This window comes from Colias eurytheme, chromosome 30 (genome assembly GCF_061535395.1).
Source record: "Colias eurytheme isolate Ceu_HAF_F1 chromosome 30, ilColEury1 Martin Lab GWU primary, whole genome shotgun sequence".
Taxonomy (NCBI): Eukaryota; Metazoa; Arthropoda; class Insecta; order Lepidoptera; family Pieridae; genus Colias; species Colias eurytheme.
The window spans coordinates 1465023-1485086 of NC_143009.1; the positions used below are offsets into that span (position 1 = coordinate 1465023).

Consider the following 20064-nt stretch of genomic DNA (forward strand, 5'->3'; position numbering starts at 1 on the left):
TGTTGAATTCGGAACGTTATTTTCGACGTACGCGAGGTTTTTAAATGAAGTCCGGGCTGTTAATGACAGTGGGTTATTTTTTATCTGTGGACATTATTTAAAAAAACATCGTATTTTTTAGAGCTCTATTTTATTGTGTTTTAAGTTTAAAATTCAATCGAATGTGAAATGTTTGAATTATTGAAAAAAGTGCTAGTAATATAGAGCCTACACCACAATACATTTTTTATAATGTAAAAAAAAAACAAGAAAGCGCGCCAAAATGAATCAAGAAACGCGCAGCGATTCGCCGAGCGACAAACGTCAAGAGAATTCGAAAACTTCTTTTTTAATCGAAGACATTCTATACCGTGGGCAAAGGACACAGTTCAAACAGCCAGATCCAAGGAGGTTCGATTATGAGCGGGAACCCAAGTATTACCCCACTCCGAGTGAAGTAAGACCCCATGTGCCTAGAGAAGGCTATTTACAAGTGGCAATGGGGGCTTTAGGTGCATATTTACACACACCAAACACTTTTAAGGCTGTGGAGACACCGTACTTTTTGTCACAAGGTAAATATACTGTACGAAACATTTTGCACACAAAACATTAAAAACACACGAGCGCACTCTCATATTAAAAAAGTGCATTTAAAATTACTACAGGCATTTGATCCGGCAACAGCATAAAGTAAATTATCAAAATATCATATTAAATGTATTTTGCTTGACTATCTGACTATAATGTTTGCGCGAAGATTTTCTATTAAATAGAATGTTTAGTTCTTTTCAATTTAATTTATAAGTATTATAAGTTATAACACAGGAAAAATAACAACTACAAAGTTCGTAGACTTCCGTTATTCGTAGCGTCGTAGGCCGTAGCACAGAACTCGTAGACCAGAAAAATAAACGATTGTTTTGTCTTTGATTTGATTTGTCTAAACAAAAACATAATCTTCTATATATATAAAAATGAATAAATATTTCCCTTGGTCCCAATGAAATAATGTATCACTTATACATTGTATAAAACAAAGTCGCTTTCTCTGTCCCTATGTATAACTACGCAACGGATTTTGATGCGTTTTTTTTTAATAGATAGAGTGATTCAAGAGGAAGGTTTTAGTATATAATTTATTATGTTTTAGACAAAGCGGGCGAAGCCGCGAGCGGAAAGCTAGTTTTTTATATAAAATAATGTTGCGGAGCTGATATAATTTGCACGCCATTTATGGCTAATGTGTTGATTCGAACTATAATGTAATTTTGTTATCTTTGTACACACATTATGCAGATAAAGATATTTATTTATTGTGTGTGTATAGTGAACGGGTGGATCGATTTCGATAATTCTCCTTTTATAATATTCCTTGAACAACATGTACCACGGGCGAAGCCGGGGCGGACCGCTAGTAATTTATAGAATAACTAGATTTCCGCCCGCGGCTTCGCCCGCATTTTCAAATGAAAACCCGCATAGTTCCCGTTCCCGTGGGATTTCCGGGATAAAACCTATCCTATGTGTTAATCCAAGTTACCCTCTATATGTGTGCTAAATTTCATTGTAATCGGTTCAGTAGTTTTTACGTGAAAGAGTAACAAACATCCATACAAACTTTCGCCTTTGTAATAGTATTAAGATGTGGCAACACGTTAACTACATCATGGGCTGAGTTTCATCCAAATAAATTAAGTCGTAAAAGAATTTCACAATTCACACTTCAAATCAGCTATTAATATTCAAAATAATAATGTAAGTACTTAAATTTTAAATTATCTAATACGTATACAGAATTTTTAAAGTTAATCTTAATTGATTCAATCTTTATAAAAACAAACAATTTATAAATCATGATACTATGAGCTTGAAATAAATAAATGCATAATAATACAAAAATAAAATAAGCCAAAACACAGTCTGTCTTATAAAAAATTGAATGACTACATTTTATTAAGGAACAGAAAACCTTTGGAGCAAATAAATCGTGCGGGATTCGAACCCGCGTCTTTCGCGTTATCGTAGCAATGCCGTAGCCCGCTACGCTACATGATCTTTAAATCTTAATCTTATCTTAATCTTAATATATATAAATCTCGTGTCACAATGTTTATCCTCAATGGACTCCTCCTAAACCACTTAACCGATTATAATAAAATTCGCACACCATGTGCAGTTCGATCCAACTTGAGAGATAGGATAGTTTAAACATGTAGGTACCACGGGCGAAGCCGGGGCGGACCACTAGTATGTATAATATGAATTACTAGCTGCACCCCGCGGTTAGACCCGCGTGGCTACGCTCTTATGGTTAGGGAGCCAGGTGCAAATTTGGTTAACTATTTCCTCTCAAGAGATAATTCGTCAGACGCATGAGAGTATAGTATTATAAAGCCTCGTGAACGTCAGCTGGCGCTCGGTTGGGGGGGGTGAGCGGTTGTAGCCTCCCACGCACATAGGAAAAAAAATACATTCATTCATTCATTTCCTCTCAGCTAAAAATTTGTCAAATTGTAGCTAACCCAATATCTCAACGAAAAAAAATAGTCAGCTGGTTACAACATGGTGTATTATACGTCAGCTGGTGTCTCGAACATGAAAGTTAAATTTAAAGAAAAAATTATTTTCCGTTATTTCCTCTCAAACAAAAATTTACCTGATGATAGCTTATATGTAACTGTGGATAAATATATATGTCAGCTGGCTGTATCTTGGTGGAAAAACCGTCAGCTGATACGGGAGGCTACAACCGCTCTTCCCCCCAACCGAGCTCCAGCTGACGTTCACGAGGCTTCATAATACTATACTTTGATGCATTTTACTAATTACCGCTTGAGAGGAACTTGGTCATAAAATCTGCTGCTGGCTCCCGGACCATTATTGGTCTTAGCCTATAACCTTTCTCGATAAATGGGCTATCTAACACCGAAAGAATTTTTCAAATCGGATCAGTAGTTCCCGAGACAAACAAATAAACTCTTCAGCTTTGAAATGAAAATCCTTTATTGCTATAGACATAAAAACAAGAAGCAATAGGCAATAAATTAAAAAAGCAAAGGACAGCCTTATCGCTGGGTAGCGATAGAGCCTTCTGTGACTTGCCAGACTGAAACATTTTTTGACGTGACAACGTCTTATAATTCGATAGAGCCGGCTGCACGCACAAAAAAACATGACTCATACGGCGTTACCTCGCTCTGAGGCGTTCCATGTAGGCTTGAAGTGCAAGCGAGAGCGCGGAACGAGCGACAAAGAAGCACAATCGGACGTTGTCACGTTCAACTATCGTCAGTAAACCGACTTTACAGACAACCAATTTTTTTCTTCGTCCACATCGGTAAACGAAAGCAGGGCCTGTCGGTTCTATGCTCGCTTGTTTAAGACTATACAAAGGAAGCTATATGATCAACGGGTAGTAGCTAAGTATACCAAAATAAAAAAATGTGTGCGTGTACTAGTGTACACACGTAAGAAGTGAAACTTCTTTATGACCTTATTTTTCAAAAAATAATTTACTATATGCAACTTTATACAAATACGTCAAATCAAAGATGGCGCGAAACGGAAAAATGTCACGCGTAACGAAAAAATGTTACACTAAATTTTTTTCCAACCCCGATAAAGAAGTTTCACTTCAAAAAGAATGATAAATGTAAATTAATAATATGCAACCAATGCAACGCTAACTTATTATGTCGAAAAAAGGACAGATATTTAATCTATACTATAATATTATACAGCTGGAGAGTTTGTTTGTTTGAACGCGCTAATTTCAGGAACTAGTGGTCCGATTTGAAAAATTCTTTCGGTGTTAGATAGCCCATTCATCGAGGAAGGCTGGCTATAATATATCATCACGCTAAGAGCAACGGGAGCAGAGCCACGCGGGTAAAACCGCGAAGCGCAGCTATTATGCTATAAAACTAATAACAAAAAATCTTTATTGTGCACCACAGAGCTGTCTCTGTACAAATAAGAATACACAATTTTTAATAAAATACCACAAGGCGGTCTTATCGCTACGACAGCTATCTCTTCCAGACAACCAGAAAAAAAAAGACGGGTTGCACTCCGGGAGTGCCGGCAGAAGTGAAAACTTGATTATTAAGGTGATGAATTAATTTTTCTAACATTTACGGCCCTTTTCAAACCTTCGTAATTTTTATATTATTAAAGTTGTCGTGATGAAAATTCTTGACAAGAAAGTTCAATAGTAACACAATACGTCTACCGTTTTAGAAACATGATTCCATGATATTTTCTCGATAGAAAAAAAATACAAAGTTATCATTGTTATTTTTTTTTAATCTCTGGCATCTTCAAAATAACAAACGTAAAGTTACGACTTTTTGGATATTAACTATAAAATATACAACCTATACGTCTACCGTGTTAGAATTTTGAAATATGCGATGGTTTTGAAATAAACAAGAAATACTTGAAATTAGCGCGCGACCAGCCAATATAGCGAGAGCCGCCCTGTACCTTCCTACCCCGATCGCTGCACGAGTCATTCCCGCTACGGCCGTCACACGGGGAACTTGTGTCGCTCGCGCAATCGTAAAAAAGGGTGACAACACGATAAGACAAAATGATACAAATGGGGACAATAAAGAAAATAAGAAGAAGAAACATAAAGGTTGGAGGAAAAAGAATGCTTACAATTGGAACAAATTAATGAAGTAAGTTGGTTTTATTTTAAATTTGATGATAATTGTATTATAGATGATGTTTGATATGTACCCCTGTTTTAAGTACATAACGAATGTGTAAGATTTTTTCATTTATAGCATAAATAATCTGTTCAGAAATCCGGAATCCAGAAGGAAAATAAACCCAATGATTGTTCACAATGTGAATCCACTCCTTCGTAAGTACCTTTATTCAGTCAAAAATGTATGTTATCAAAGCTCTACTGGTTTTATCGCATGATTCCATTTTTAGCAAAAAGCAACAAAGTGCAAAGAAATAAAAAATCATGGTGAACTTAGTGGAAGTATGGTGGACATAATATGGAACAGGAGCTCATTGGAGTAGTATTATATTTAAAAAAAATACGAAATAATTTCAAGAATTACATTTCTTAGAAGGTGGTAGATAAGTATGTTGTATAAAGAATTTGATGTTGATATTTATTTCATTTATACTTACTACACCTGTGCGGGAAATTGCTTAGTAATAAAACAGGTTTATATTCATATTTACATAGTAATGTGAGTTTTCATATTTTCGAAAAATTTTGTGTAAGTATATTAAATTGAGTTCCTGGGTGATCTGGAAACACAATTGGGCCCGGAAGATGGCGCTGCAGTCACTCCTCCTAATGACATGAACCGATTTGGATGAATATTTGTGTGCACATTTCATTTTTGTGGGATGATTGGTTGATTCGCTTTCACATTAGCTAATATTATGTATTTTTGTTGTTAGAAAGTAAACTTAATTTAATGTTTATAATACATTATTATTAGTATAAATAAGCCAGTGTTCGTCTCACATTGCTGTACCTGCCTACCTAGTACCTACCCTACCAGGGCCTAACTTTTTTCTGGCTATTTTATTTTGATTATTTGTAATGAATAATTACAATTATAATAGAGTGCAAAAAATAAATACATGCGTCAATATATTTTGTGTTTTTTTTAAACAATTTTTTTATTTAAAAAAATATCATTCCGACCGCGGCTTTGCCCGCGTGGAATTAGATTATATCGTGAATCCTGTCTTATCCCACAGAAGTGTTCAGTTCGGATAAAAAGTATCCTATGTGTAAATCCAGGCAATTAGCTATATTTTATCAAAATTGGTAATGTAGTCTTGACGTGATTAAGTAACAACTAACAAAAAAATATACAAATTAACATCCAAAGTTTCGCATCAGTTTTACTGTATTAGTGATATCTTCCACTCTTGACTTTGACTGAGAAGAATTAGGGTTTATAACTTCTTTCAGAAATATTACCTTTCATTTCTGGGCATGACGTAATATCTACGTCAGCATCAAATTCTATCTAAATCCATTCAGTAGTCCGCGTTATTGAGTACCATTTCATTTTTTCAGAGTAACAATATTTTTTTGTTATTTTAAAGATTATTTATAACCTGTATTATTTTGTAATAAAGTAAATATTACGAAATAATAATAATTATTAATAATGTCTAAGTAGTTGTTAAAAAGAAGATTATATGTTTATAAGCAAGAAAATAAAACCAATAAATCAACAATTAAATATATGTATAAGAATATTATAACTGTATGACGACTCCATACATGTTTGTCCCGAGTCGGCCAGCGGCAGCGCGGCGAGTTTGCAAGAATGACTTCGCGCACACCCGCGTTCGCGATAGCGAGCTATTGACTCCGCCCGCCAAGCAGTAGATTTTTTTTTGTGTATCGTCTTAACGTTCAGCATGTTTGATATTTTGGAATGGTTTTCGTCTTACGCATGGAATATAAGGGCTAAAAAAAAATCGGTCTTACGCTTTTTCGATCAGGCCACGTGTCCTGACGCGAGCTTAAGATATACCCAACGCCGCTAAAGAAGTTTTCACTTCAATAAAAACTAAATACAAATTACACAAATATTTGTTACACAGGTGTACCATACCACGCATTATTCACGCCGTCGGAATTGTCTCTCTCAGCCTTGAAGCACTGCCGGCGGAGGAAAGCCAGGACTGTGTTTTCGGACCCTCAGTTGACTGGTAAGTAGGTTTCAATAACAAAAAATATTACTTTTTTTAAAAGCTAGAACTGTGTTTTCCGACCCACAGTTGACTGGTAAGTAGGGTAAAAAATATTACGTATTTTCTAATTATTGTTATATTTTTAAATATCTACTAATATTACTTTGTAGAAATTGTCTAGTAAGTAATTTCTGACATCTTTTTTGGATAGTTTAGGTAATTCGGTTCGTATAAACGGTCCAAAATCATTTTAATTCAACTAATAATACAAACTAAGCTAGAATTCAAGAGCAATTCCCAATCAAATTGTTACTTAAATATAATCGATATCTAAATATATTTAATTTATATATTGTTACTAGGATGAAAACTAGGATATATATACATACTTAGTGAAAAATTGCTATTGCTATGCTATTTCAAAATTGGTTCATTACTTTCAGAATGTTTCTTACAAATATACAAACTTAATTTTACCTTTGAACTTTTGCGCCCATAGACCGTAGCCCAGCTACGGTAGTTTACGTCCATTTCACGTTATCACCGTATTTTTGCAATAAAGAGTAGCCTATATCTTTTCCAAAGTCTAGTCTATAGGTACTTACACCTAATTACATCAACAACTGTTCACTGGTTTAGGAATAAAGGTGTTGCAAACTGAGTTACTTTTGAGTTGATTTCCTTAATTTGCAATTTATTTTACATTCATGTTTTTCTTCTATTGTAGCGGCATAACTTCCTTATTAAATGGACTATTTAATCCAAGTGATTTTTTACTTCCAACCAGTTATTTCTGAAATAAGCTCGAAACAAATACTTTAGCTTCACTTATAGATTTCAATCACTATAAAAGATTACGAAAGTTACACGATTTAAAATTGAAGTGAAACTTCTTTAGACTCTTTCGGTCTTACTAATAAAATTTTACCCATTCGCTATGCAATGGATTAGTTATTGCAATAACCTGCCCCCCTAGACAAGTGGCTTTCTATTAGCGTAAAGTTCAATAGAATAGATTATGAAGTATGAGATTGACGTTTGATTACGACGACTACGACGATTGATTACGTCAATCTCATACATTCATAATCTATTCTATTGAACTTTACGCTAATAGAAAGCCACTTGTCTAGGGGGGCTGTCTTGTTTTTATGATTGACGTTTCATGTGAGCAAGAGCAGGACACAGCTATGGTAGAAAAAGGTAGAAATTTATCCATTTTTTAACTTTTTATTAGTAAGGCCGTTTGAGGGTAAAATTTTAAGGTCACGACATAGCAATACAGTCACATGACTTTGGCCACGACTTTGGTAACTTTGAATCTTGCTAAAGAAATTTCGCTTCTGACACGTGTGCTCTTGTTTTATTATTATTTAACTTTATTATATTTTATTTCCCATAGGTCTAGAAAAACGCTTCGAATCCCAACGCTACCTCTCAACACCAGAACGGGTAGAACTTGCCGGAGCGCTGAACCTGTCTGAAACTCAGGTGAAGACCTGGTTTCAGAACAGGCGGATGAAACATAAGAAGCAGATGAGGAAGCTGCAGCAGAAAGGTAATTTATAGTTGAGCAAATATACCAAATATAGCACTAACTGCGCTTCGCGGTTTCACCCGCGTAGCTCCGCTCCTGTTGGTCTTAGCGTAATGATATATTATAGCCTATATTCTCCCTCGATAAATGGACTATCTAACACCGAAAGAATTTTTCAAATCGGAGCAGTAGTTCCTGAGATTATCACGTTCAAACAAGAAACAAACTCTCCAGCTTTATAATCTTCTTATACAGGGTGTCCCAAAAAGTAGTGATATACTGAAGCTGGGAGGTAGAGGACTTAGAGGGCTATCCGAATCACCCCCATGTGTGTTATGCGATTTTTCGTATTTTCGGAGTTATTACATTTTTTTCAATTTTTCATCTATCGCCGAGTACGATGAGATTTTTATTTATGGTGACGTGAATTATTGCGCTAGATGCTTGATTTTTTTTGTGTGCTAAGCTGAAAGATAGGCCAATTCAGTATGGTAACATTTACTATCGGTAGATCTTCGAATGGAATAAAAAAAAGAATTAAATGCCAAGAAAGATAAAATTACCCAGTATGTTCATAACTTCAAGGGCCCATAAAAAAATAAAATCACATAAAAAAGGTTTTCCATTTGGCTTTTAAAAACTTGCTCTATCGATCAGGTAGCTACCCTAAAAATTTCATTTTATTATTCTGAAGGCTTCAATCGAAAAATTGAAATCTAAATGTGGTAAGTGCAAAATTTTTATTAACATGATGATTATTAAAACCAATAAATAGGTGTTTAAAAATGAATTTTTTTAAAATAGCCCCGCTGTTGCTCAATGCAAGTGCGACATCACCGTAAAAAGTTGTCTTTTTAATGTCTGAATGCGCTTTTATCATTTTTAATGGTTTCTTCTGCTACTATGAATTTCCGGGTTATTTCGTCCAAATTGTGGCAGTCTCTCGTCTTTGTAGTATCCCCACGGAAAAAATTCAATAGGGTTTATGTCTGGAGACCGTGGAGGCCAGGCTAAAGGGCAAAAATACCCTGAAAGATGGATTGGTCGTTGCAGCCTGCGCATGCGCCGGTGACGCCTGCTTTAAAGCCTGGCCTCCACGGTCCCTCGACCTAAGCCCCATTGATTTGTTTCAATGGGGATACTAAAAAGACCTCGGCTACTTGAGAGAATGCCCCAATTTGGACGAAATAACCCGGAAATTCATAGTAGCAGAAGAAACCATTAAAAATGATAAAAAAGCATTCAGACATTTAAAAGACAACTTTTTACGGTGATGTCGCACTTGCACTGAGCAACAGCGGGGCTATTTAAAAAAATTCTGGTAATTAAACACCTATTTATTGGTTTTAATGATCATCATGTTAATAAAAATTTTGCACTTACCACATTTAGATTTCAATTTTTCGATTGAAGCCTTCAGAATAATAAAATGAAATTTTTAGGGTAGCTACCTGATCGATAGAGCAAGTTTTTAAAAGCCAAATGGAAAACCTTTTTTATGTGATTTTATTTTTTTATGGGCCCTTGAAGTTATGAACATACTGGGTAATTTTATCTTTCTTGGCATTTTATTCTTTTTTTTATTCCATTCGAAGATCTAACGATAGTAAATGTTACCATACTGAATTGGCCTATCTTTGAGCTTAGCACACAAAAAAAATCAAGCATCTAGCGCAATAATTCACGTCACCATAAATAAAAATCTCATCGTACTCGGCGATAGATGAAAAATTGAAAAAAATGTAATAACTCCGAAAATACGAAAAATCGCATAACACACATGGGGGTGATTCGGATAGCCCTCTTGGTCCTCTACCTCCCAGCTTCCGTTCATCACTACTTTTTGGGACACCCTGTATATAAAAATGAATCGCAAAATGTGTTGGTAAGCGCATAACTCGAGAACGGCTGAACCGATTTTGATAATTCTTTTTTTATTATATTCCTTGAAGTACGAGGATGGTTCTTATGTAGAGAAAACGTAAACATGTACCACGGGTGAAGCCGGGGCGGACCGCTAGTATAAGTATAGATTTGGACAGATCTTTTCGCTGTGTTGTAGCCTTGACGAAAAGATAATGCTACTAATCCTACTACATAAATGCGAAAGTTTGTGAGGATGGACAGATGGATGAATGTTTGTTACTCTTTCACGCAAATACGACTGAATCTGAATACGAATCGGTTGATTACAACGAAATTTGGTATGTAAGTAGCTGAAGACCCAGAATAAGACAAAGCCTACTTTTTATCCCGGAAATCCCACAGGAACGAGAACTATGCGGGTTATTCTTTGAAAACGCGGGCGAAAATCTAATAGTTTATAAGATTAGCACAGGTAAAAAGTAAAACCTTGCTACCTTGCAAGTTCTCAATTCAAAGCGTATTTTTTATTAATTTTAAAAATCTTTTCTTCGTATCAACGTCTACGAGATACTCATTATTGGGTCTGTGTACAAAGTACAGAAAAAATATTAAAATAAAAAAATATTAAGTAACGGCATCAGTGGTGGACAAGCATCCAGTAATGGACAAAATAAATATTAAATTTAAATATTAAGACCAAAATTAACGTTATATAATTTGGCAATACTTAAAATAAAAGTTTGGTTCATAAGCTATCAAAATACGACATTTCATCTTATTCGGCCAAAATGTTGAAGACGGCAGAACGTTATGTTTAGTTGCTGCGACTCGTTTCGAAGAAATCCGTTTTTATTAAGAAAATCCTTAAGGAAGTGAGGACACAATTTTAGTTATAAGAATTTTTGTATAAATGTCAGCAAAATTTGATATTACTTTTATTTATAGTAGTTAAGTGTACGAAATATTACACGATTTAGTATCATGATAGGTTATGTTGTTTTAATAAAATTCATCAGTGTCCATAACTGGATTTAATTCTATGGATATATCCATTTATGGACATATGTCGAAAATAAACTTTTTTTAAAGGTATTAATTACATGCGCTTTTCTGTATTGTCTTTTCTTTCTGATTAATAATATACCTATCACGACCATTTCAAACAAAGGGTTCCAATATTGTACAAAAATTGTCCATGACTGGATTTACTTAGGTTCCTATAATGGACATTGATATTTTTTGTTAAAATTACACTAATGGGTCCAACAACATAATATCTATCTAAACATGAAGAATATATTTTAGAACAATGTGTCATTATGTGCTGTGCGACTCGTTCTCGACTTCATTCTTTATCACTGCGCAGAAAAATCGCGTATTGTAACGCATCTATCATAGAGAGTTCTCTGATGAACTGTTAGGATCGTTGTCTGCTGCTAAATTTCACCACTATATAGCACACACGCTTAAATTTCATCCACACCATCTTGACAACAGTTTAAAAAAAGCTTTTTGCCTCGTGCTACAATTTTGAATCCATATCGATGGACCGATCAGATTAAGGCTGCTGGCGGATTCAGATTGGCGATTCACTTCACGAGTGTAGCGGAATGCCAGGAAACAGAGAGATATGGCGGAACATCGTGAAGCGGGTAACATCTACCCCCCTAGAGTGATATGACGAAGAAGAAGAAGTCCCAAAATGGATGGAATGGCAGTACTTTTTTTAGTTATATTTTTCATCCCTGACTTATTGAGAAAAAAAACCATATTGGTGTTTCTTAACGGACATAACTCGTATTTAACGATACATTTGTCCAATTTTTGCATAGAAAATGGAAATTAAGACTGTTTTAAATATTATAAGTATGCAAAATAATTAATAAGTACTATTTTTTATAAATACATCCCCGATTTATTGTATTCCAATCATCATTTTCAAAATTCTATTGATAACCATAAGTCTTCTCCAAGTGTAAATAACTGGAGAAACGACATTAGGTACAGTCCATAAATGGGTGTTTATAACTGGATGTTGTCCAAAACTGGGTGTCCATCATTAGATTTTTCACTGTCCAACACTGGTGCAAAAAAGTGGTTTTTTAATTTATAAATAACTTAATTATTTATGCATTGTAATCTTTTTTCTAACATTGGTTACGTTAAGCTAACATTGAACTAAAGGTATAACTAAACAATATCCAATAAAGTTAAAAAACCTACGAGAAATTTGTAAAAAACTTCAATTTTTTCCTTAATCTGTACAAGACTGGTGCCGTTACGTTACTTAGTTAATATAAAAATACATATAATCTCTCGTATTATTATTTTTCTCACAATCTATACATATAATAAATCTGTAGAAGGGTCAATTCTGTACATTGAAAATATTGAAAAAATAAATAGCAGGGGGTGTTACTGGATCGATACCAAACCCAAATATGTGATTAAAAAAATTTTTGTCTGTCTGTCTGTCTGTCTGTCTGTATGTGAAGACATCACGTGAAAACTGACGGTTCGATTTCGATGAAGTTTGGTATAATTATACTTTATTATCCTGGGCGTAAAATAGGATACTTTTTATCCTGAAAAAATACGAAGAAAAAAAATAATCTTAATTTTTCAGTTTTATCCATAGACGTTGTTCTGTAGAACAGCGAACACACGTTGGGTATTATTATAGGCCTAGCCGTATTTGGGTCCAATAGATATTTATAAGATGTTATTGTCAGAGTTACTCAAAATGGAGAAATAAACCACCCACGCGAAGACCGACATCCACGCGGACGGAGTCGCGGGCGGAAGCTAGTTTTTTAATAATTCTTTACTATTCTTGCTTCAAATGCGTTAATTTCATCATTTTCAAACTCCACTTTATATAAATTAATTCAGATAACTAAAATTGTAATTCACGATAATACAAAATTCTTTCTACACTAAGCCGGGTCGTTTTACTAGTATAGTACGTAGGTACCTAGTACGTTCCAGGCAAGCAAGCAAGATTGAAGTTTCAAATTACTTGTGAAGTATCGTCTATCCAAATAGTTTGAGTTTGAAACTTACAAGAACACTAAGTTCTAGAAGCTAGATTATTTGCTATCTTAGAACAATTATTTCGTGGAATTAGTAGTTCGATCTATGCAGTTTAGGTACCTATGTTATGGTTACATAATTTAGGGGATATGTACAATAATATGTACCTAAAAAATAATACCACAGTATTACAATATTTTCTACAGTAAGGCAACAATACTCAAATAAATATTATTGTATTTTTGTATAATTAACGTATTGCGTAGGGATATTTAAGGGATATGTACAATATTATGTACCTAAAAAATAATACCACAGTATTACAATATTTTCTACAGTAAGGCAACAATACTCAAATAAATATTATTGTATTTTTGTATAATTAATGTTATTATTGTATTTTTGTATAATAATTAACCTTTTGTCTTTTGATTAAAAGATTGAATCAAGTTTTTGGAATTTGATATAGGCCCAAATTAAACTTCGGTAAAGAAAAATGTAGCAAAATGCCTTATCGTAATCTATACTAATATTATAAAGCTAAAGAGTTTGTTTGTTTGTTTGAACGCGCTAATCTCAGGAACTGGTCTGATTTGAAAAAAATATTTCGGTGTTAGATACCCCAATCATCGAGGAAGGTTAGGTATAGGCTATAATTATATCATCACGCTAAGACCAACAGGAGCGGAGCCACGCGGGTGAAACCGCGGAGCGCAGCTAGTTTAAAATATAGAAACTACACGTTGGTTTGTCCACTCTTATTAATAAATAACATTTATTTATTACGTTTACCTACTTACATAATATATTTACTAACAGAATGACTTAATTTCTCACAAAATTTTAATTATACCTCAATGATTTTACTCGATAATATACGATCAAATTAAGAAGCATTTCATCATCTGAGTTGTCGTTCAAATTGATTGCTAATTTTCATTAGCCGGATAATACTGAACGATCTTACGCACACAGCGCTAATTAAATAACGTTATACTAAAAACCGTTTTATGCCGATCACAATAGAGCACAAATTCGTCTGTATTATCGTTCCCGGCTCTTAATTGAGAGAAGCAAACCTCAAAGACGGGAAAATTAAATTTCGAATCGTCGCTTTCCCGCCACAACTCAAGACGTTCCAATAACTAAATTACGAAGACAAGATGGCTGACGTCTTCGTTGCTATGGTAACCGGGCGCCTCGGAATTTGTGCTAAGTGAATTTCAACTTTGTCGTTTGGGCTTATAGCTTAATTTAGTTTGAAAAGTTTACAACAAGATTAAATAGGGGCGTTGTAAGGTAATGGTTGGAACTTGGAAAATATGTCTTGAGATAATAGATAATAATTTGAGATAATTTTACGGTGTCTAATCATAATAATTAGACGATTTAAGAAAAAAGCAATAAAAGAACCATCACTATAATAATTATAATAGCTAGGCCGCGTGGTTTCACCCGCTGATGAAAGATCGAATATCATTGATCTACATCAATGCCAAGTATCATTAAAATCCGTTTACTAAGTGCATTTCACGTGAAAGAGTAAAAAACATCCATAGGTACAAGAATACTTACAAACTTTCGCGTCTATAATATAAGTAGGTATGAAATATATTACCGTTATTTACTTAAAATGTGAACTTTTTTTGAAATCAATTGATTTAAAATGTTCTGGCTGTGGTTATGGTTATCATAATAAACACCGATTGCCGTCCTATTACTAGGTAATTACTACAGATATTTAAATAGTTATGGTAATTCATTGTATGTTGTACTTGAAACAAATCTCTGTAACTAGATGCGCTCCGCGGTTTCATCCGCGTGGCTCCGCTTCTGTTGGTCTTCTAGCGTGATGATATAGTTTGTTTGTTTGAACGCGCTTATCTCAGGAACTACTGATCTGATTTGAAAAATTCTTTCGGTGTTAGATAGCCCATTAATCGAGGAAGGCTATAAGCTATATATCATCACGCTATGACAAACAGGAGCTGAGCCACGCCGGTGAAACTGCGGGGCGCAGCTAGTGATAGATAAACGTAGAAAAAAAGTTGAATTACTACCTGTGTGATGCGCCTGTTTAGCCGCTCTAGGCTTCAAACTAAATTTGTTATGGTACGTTCAGACGCGTGGCAAGCAGCCTGGCAAGCAGCCCGGCAAGCAGCCCGGCAAGTAACCCGGCAAGCAGCCCGTGGGCTTACGGTACAAACGAACAAACACAAACAACTGCATGTTTACATGCTTGTGCCCGTGCTTGTGTGCTCGTAGAACGCTCACTTTGAACGCAAGCGTCTGAACTCTGAACCCACCATTAAATCTCACATGCTTAGTTATCAATTCCTAAATTCATATTTCTTTTTTCCCTCAGGCACATCAGCTGTAGATTTCACAACCAAATCAGCTACTGGCATAAAATGTACACAGGTAAGAATTTATTTTGACTGACTAAATGATATCTCAATTATCATATCTTTAGTTTCACTAATCTTTTCTATACCATTTATATTTATTTATTCTACAGGAAGACTCCAGAATATCGACAACACATACCTCCGACTCCGATTCAGAACACAGCGATAGCGATATCGATATTGTTGGTGAAACGAATTACGCACATCACTATTCATCTACGTAAAATATATCGCACATCACTATTCGTCGACGTAAAATATCGATTGGAGATGGAATCACTATCAAACATGTTTGGTCACTATCAATCACTTTTTTATTGGAATGATTGGTGGTGGAATTTGTTACAATCACAATTTTTGAATTCGGAACTGTCAAATACTTTTATTTTATTTAATAGTTGGTAATTAAAAAGCCAACTTACATTTCAATTTTTACCGGACTTCAAACTATGTATTATTTTAAGTGACAATCAACTGCAAAAGCTGTTAAGTTTTTTTTTTTTCATATTATGTATTTTTTGGTTTTATTTTTATTTAGAAAAAAATGTATAGAAATTCACTCTAGAATAATTCTAGTCACAGAATAATCTAGTCAATAATTAACCAAATAGCTAACTATAGGTAATATAAAAATATAGAGAAAATTGAGCTGATTTTACGTATAAGAATAATTTATTATCAGTGTATCAAGACCGCAAGAGTTATTTAAACATGAAACATAAATATAATAATTACGTTAATTTTTATAACTAAATAGTTACTAGTTACTACATAACTTTTGCCATAAGATTTATTATTAAACCTAATTTTGTCACACTTATAAATTATAATTATTATTATAATTTATAAGTAGGTAATATAGGATTAGTCGCAGTAAATCTTTTAAACTTGAAATGCTCTGTGATCAAAGCAACAATAAAAATACGACTGTATTCTTTAAAAAGCTCATTGAATTATTATACCAACGGTAAACATGAGTGAGATTAACATGAGTTTACACACTTACCATGAGTGCCATGAGTTACGCGAATGACATGAGTTGCAATTAATGTGACTAAATTAGGTTTATTTGATATAAACCGCGATCCCATAAATAGAAATAGAATAGAAAAGTGCAATAATTATATATAGTCGATAAATTATAAGAATAGTTATAAGTTATACCTAAATGTTTAGTTTGAATTTAATTGTATTTGCTTTTAACTATAATAACGTCATTATATTGTAATATTTTTAATTAAGAAAAAACTAATAAATACACATATATAGTATATTCTATTAATTTATCCCTATTGACTTCAAAAATAAATTGGATTAGTGGATGTTTACTTATTCTCCATGAAAAACATACGGAATGAAAATCCATCTCTCTTTCATTTATAAATCGTCATTAAATTAAAATAATTTGGAAAATCCAAAAGTGCACGCCTCATAATTTTTTTTTAATAAATATTTATTAATTATTATTTTTGTTTATTTAATAACAATTAAACCACATCGAATCAGACCCTGAAAAATGAAAGGGTTCTATTCCTGAGCATACTCAAGCGTAAGAGAAAAAAAAAGACTCGATTAGTAAAGTATTTCGGTCGCTATCGTGTTAACAAGAAAAAGGATCCGCACATACAGACACACGGACGTCCAAGACAGAACTTTTTTAAACTGTTTTTTAACTAGTTTAAATAACAAAAATGACATCAAAAATATCATGAACGTTAAAAATAGTGTTTTTTCTTAATATGTGTGTGTATGTATTATCTTACAAGTGCAATGTATGATACATAAAGACATTTTAAGTTTGAAAAATCAGATGTTTTGCGCGAAGTGACAGTAGTACCCACCTCAACGCTTTGCTTATGAGGCGTGCAATATGCAAAGAGTTCAAATCAACGGAAACGGCAAAATTATATGTATTATAACTTATAAGATTAATTATATATTTGAACTGATATTTAATTATGGTAGAAGTTAGAAGATAACATATTATTTACAATGTATTTGAAAAGTTGAAAACATATCTGTTTATTCAAACACATTTTTACCAAAAATAATTGTATACAGTAGTTACCTAGTTTATATTTTTTGAAGGATTCTTAATTCTAAATAAAATATTCATTCCTGGAGTAAAATAAAGATTAAACAGTAATCGATTCTATAGAAACAAGTAGGTACCTATAGGTAAAATAATAAACACGCTTTACCTACTTCTAAATATTATATAGTGTGTGAATATTATTTAAAAATCGCATTTTAAGAAGATTCAATTCAAATACATACCTATTTGTTTATTGTCTTTTAAACTGGCTTCTCACGTACCTGAACTAGTGATGTGTATAGGCAAGCAAGCTATTTAGTGAACAGCTGAAATTGCTCCAACCGCCGTGGAACCGGGATTGTTCTATGATTGCCCCTGCGGCAGGTACGTGAGTAACTGGCTTTAGAAATGCTTATTTATCGTCAACATAGAACTTATTTATGAGTAAATTTTTATTATAATAAACACAAGCAACCTATTCATTTTGAACTAGTCATTTTCCCGGGATGAAAAGTAGCCTATGTCCTTTCTTGGGTATCAAAATATCTCCATACCAAATTTCATGAAAATTGGTTCAGTAGTTTAGGCGTGATTGAGTAACAGACAGACAGACAGAGTTACTTTCGCATTTATAATATTAGTATGGATTATTGAAACCTTGTTACCTTGTATTTACCTCTAAGAACATTTAATTATATTAAACAACTAGCAGTCCGCCCCGGCTTCGCCCGTGGTACATATTTATGTTTTCTCTACATAAGAACCATCCTGGTACTTCAAGGAATATAATAAAAAAAGAATTATCGAAATCGGTCCACCCGTTCTCGAGTTATGCGCTTACCAACACATTTTGCGATTCATTTTTATATATAAGAAGAAGAAGAAGAAGAAGATAAGATTTACTTAAAATTGACAAATCATTATTTGACCGGTTTCATAATATTATTGGAACGAAGTTCCTTATCGTGCGTTACGAAAGGGGGCTAGATGGAAAAAATTAAGACTAAAAGTTGTAACGACACTTTTTGCTATAGTTGTAAGCGGCGTGCGCGTGTTTCTCTGTCTGTCTCTCTCTCTTTCTCATAGAGAAAGGAAATTCGTTCCATCCGGGTGTCCCTTGACACCTCTCAAGTTTTTTCCTCCAAATGTTTGGACAAAGATCTCAATGTAACTAGAATAAGTTAGATTAAGTTAAATGTATTATGTTGTAAATAGTAGAGTAGTGTGAATGCTCAATAAACGTTAATTAAAATGATTTTGTGGTTTTTATTATAATTTTTGACGTGACCACGTCTTATAATTCGATAGAGCCGGCTGCACGCACGAAAAAACATGACTCATGCGGCGTTACCTCGCTCTGAGGCGTTCCATGTAATACTAATACTTGAAGTGCAAGCAAGAGCGCGGAACGAGCAACAAAGAAGCACAATCGGACGTTGTCACGTTCAACATGTAAGCGTTCAACTATCGTCAGTAAACCAACTTTACAGACAACCAATTTTTTTTATTAAGTACACAGGTTGGATTTTTATATTATTATTTAAATAATACCCTGTATTTTTAACCGACTTCAAAAAAAAGGAGGAGGTTATCAATTCGGCCGGTTTTTTTTTTTTTTATGTATGTACACCCATTACTCCTAGGTTTCTGAACCGATTTACGTGATTCTTTTTTTGTTCGATGCGGGATGATGTCGAATTGGTCCCATAAAAATTTTATTCGGATAGGCCCAGTAGTTTTTATTTTATGAGCATTTTTGTCTGTAATTGTAAATGTTGCAAGTGCAAGTTTGAAGTCGGTTGTTTTTAACGCAGTTATCACTTGTTATTGCATCAATTCTAAGAGTCAAGGATGAAATCTTGCTAACAAACATGATAAATGAAATGAATCCATGCATATTGCATATGGTACCAAAGCAACCTTTTTTTTCCATTTTTGTCTGTCTGTTTGTTCCGGTTAATCTCTGGAACGGCTGCACCGATTTTGTTGAGAATTTCTCTGCTGGTGATGGTGATGTAATAGGGAGTAAGGTTACTTTTATAATTCCACGCGGATGAAGTCACGGGCACAGCTAGTTTTCCATATGAAATGAAAAAATCGAATAAATATTTAGACAAACAGAAATTTATTTCATGTAGGTAGGTACCTATAATAAAAAAACCTTTTATCCCAGTTCAAACAAAGCAGAAACTACATCAGTAACTAATTCAACAAACTACACAAAGCATAATAACCAAAAATAATCAAATCAAAACGCTCCATCGAGCGCAATTACATCGAAAATTGTTTATTCGTTGCCTACCTTCGGCACGTGACTCGAATGAAATGAACAAACGTATTAACAACCCCTTAATTATATCAATTGATGTAAATAGAATGTGAGAGTTTGTATAATACATTTATTAAGTCCCGAATCTTGTTTTATTTAATTGTGCGTGAAGATTTGACAACCCTATTTTAGGGTTGTCGAAGTTATATCTATACTAATATCATAAAGCTGAAGAGTTTGTTTGTTT

At 33.8% G+C, this 20064-nt stretch overlaps 1 protein-coding gene across 1 annotated transcript; it reads left to right on the forward strand.

Moving 5' to 3' along the window:
- Positions 1 to 262: 262 nt before the first annotated feature.
- On the forward strand, positions 263 to 15737 carry LOC149895692 (brain-specific homeobox protein homolog). Its single transcript, XM_090118499.1, has 5 exons — positions 263 to 554; positions 6580 to 6687; positions 8072 to 8227; positions 15471 to 15526; positions 15624 to 15737. Exons 1-5 carry the CDS (start codon positions 263 to 265, stop codon positions 15735 to 15737), a joined length of 726 nt encoding a protein of 241 aa, XP_089974625.1.
- Positions 15738 to 20064: the final 4327 nt, after the last annotated feature.

Bases quoted from the DNA above. Each gene is read 5' to 3' on its own strand.
- LOC149895692 (XM_090118499.1), top strand. From the start codon at position 263: ATGAATCAAGAAACGCGCAGCGATTCGCCGAGCGACAAACGTCAAGAG. The intron at 555-6,579 runs GTAAATATACTG...TTTGTTACACAG, and splicing joins ACCGTACTTTTTGTCACAAG to GTGTACCATACCACGCATTA. The intron at 8,228-15,470 runs GTAATTTATAGT...TTTTTCCCTCAG, and splicing joins GAGGAAGCTGCAGCAGAAAG to GCACATCAGCTGTAGATTTC.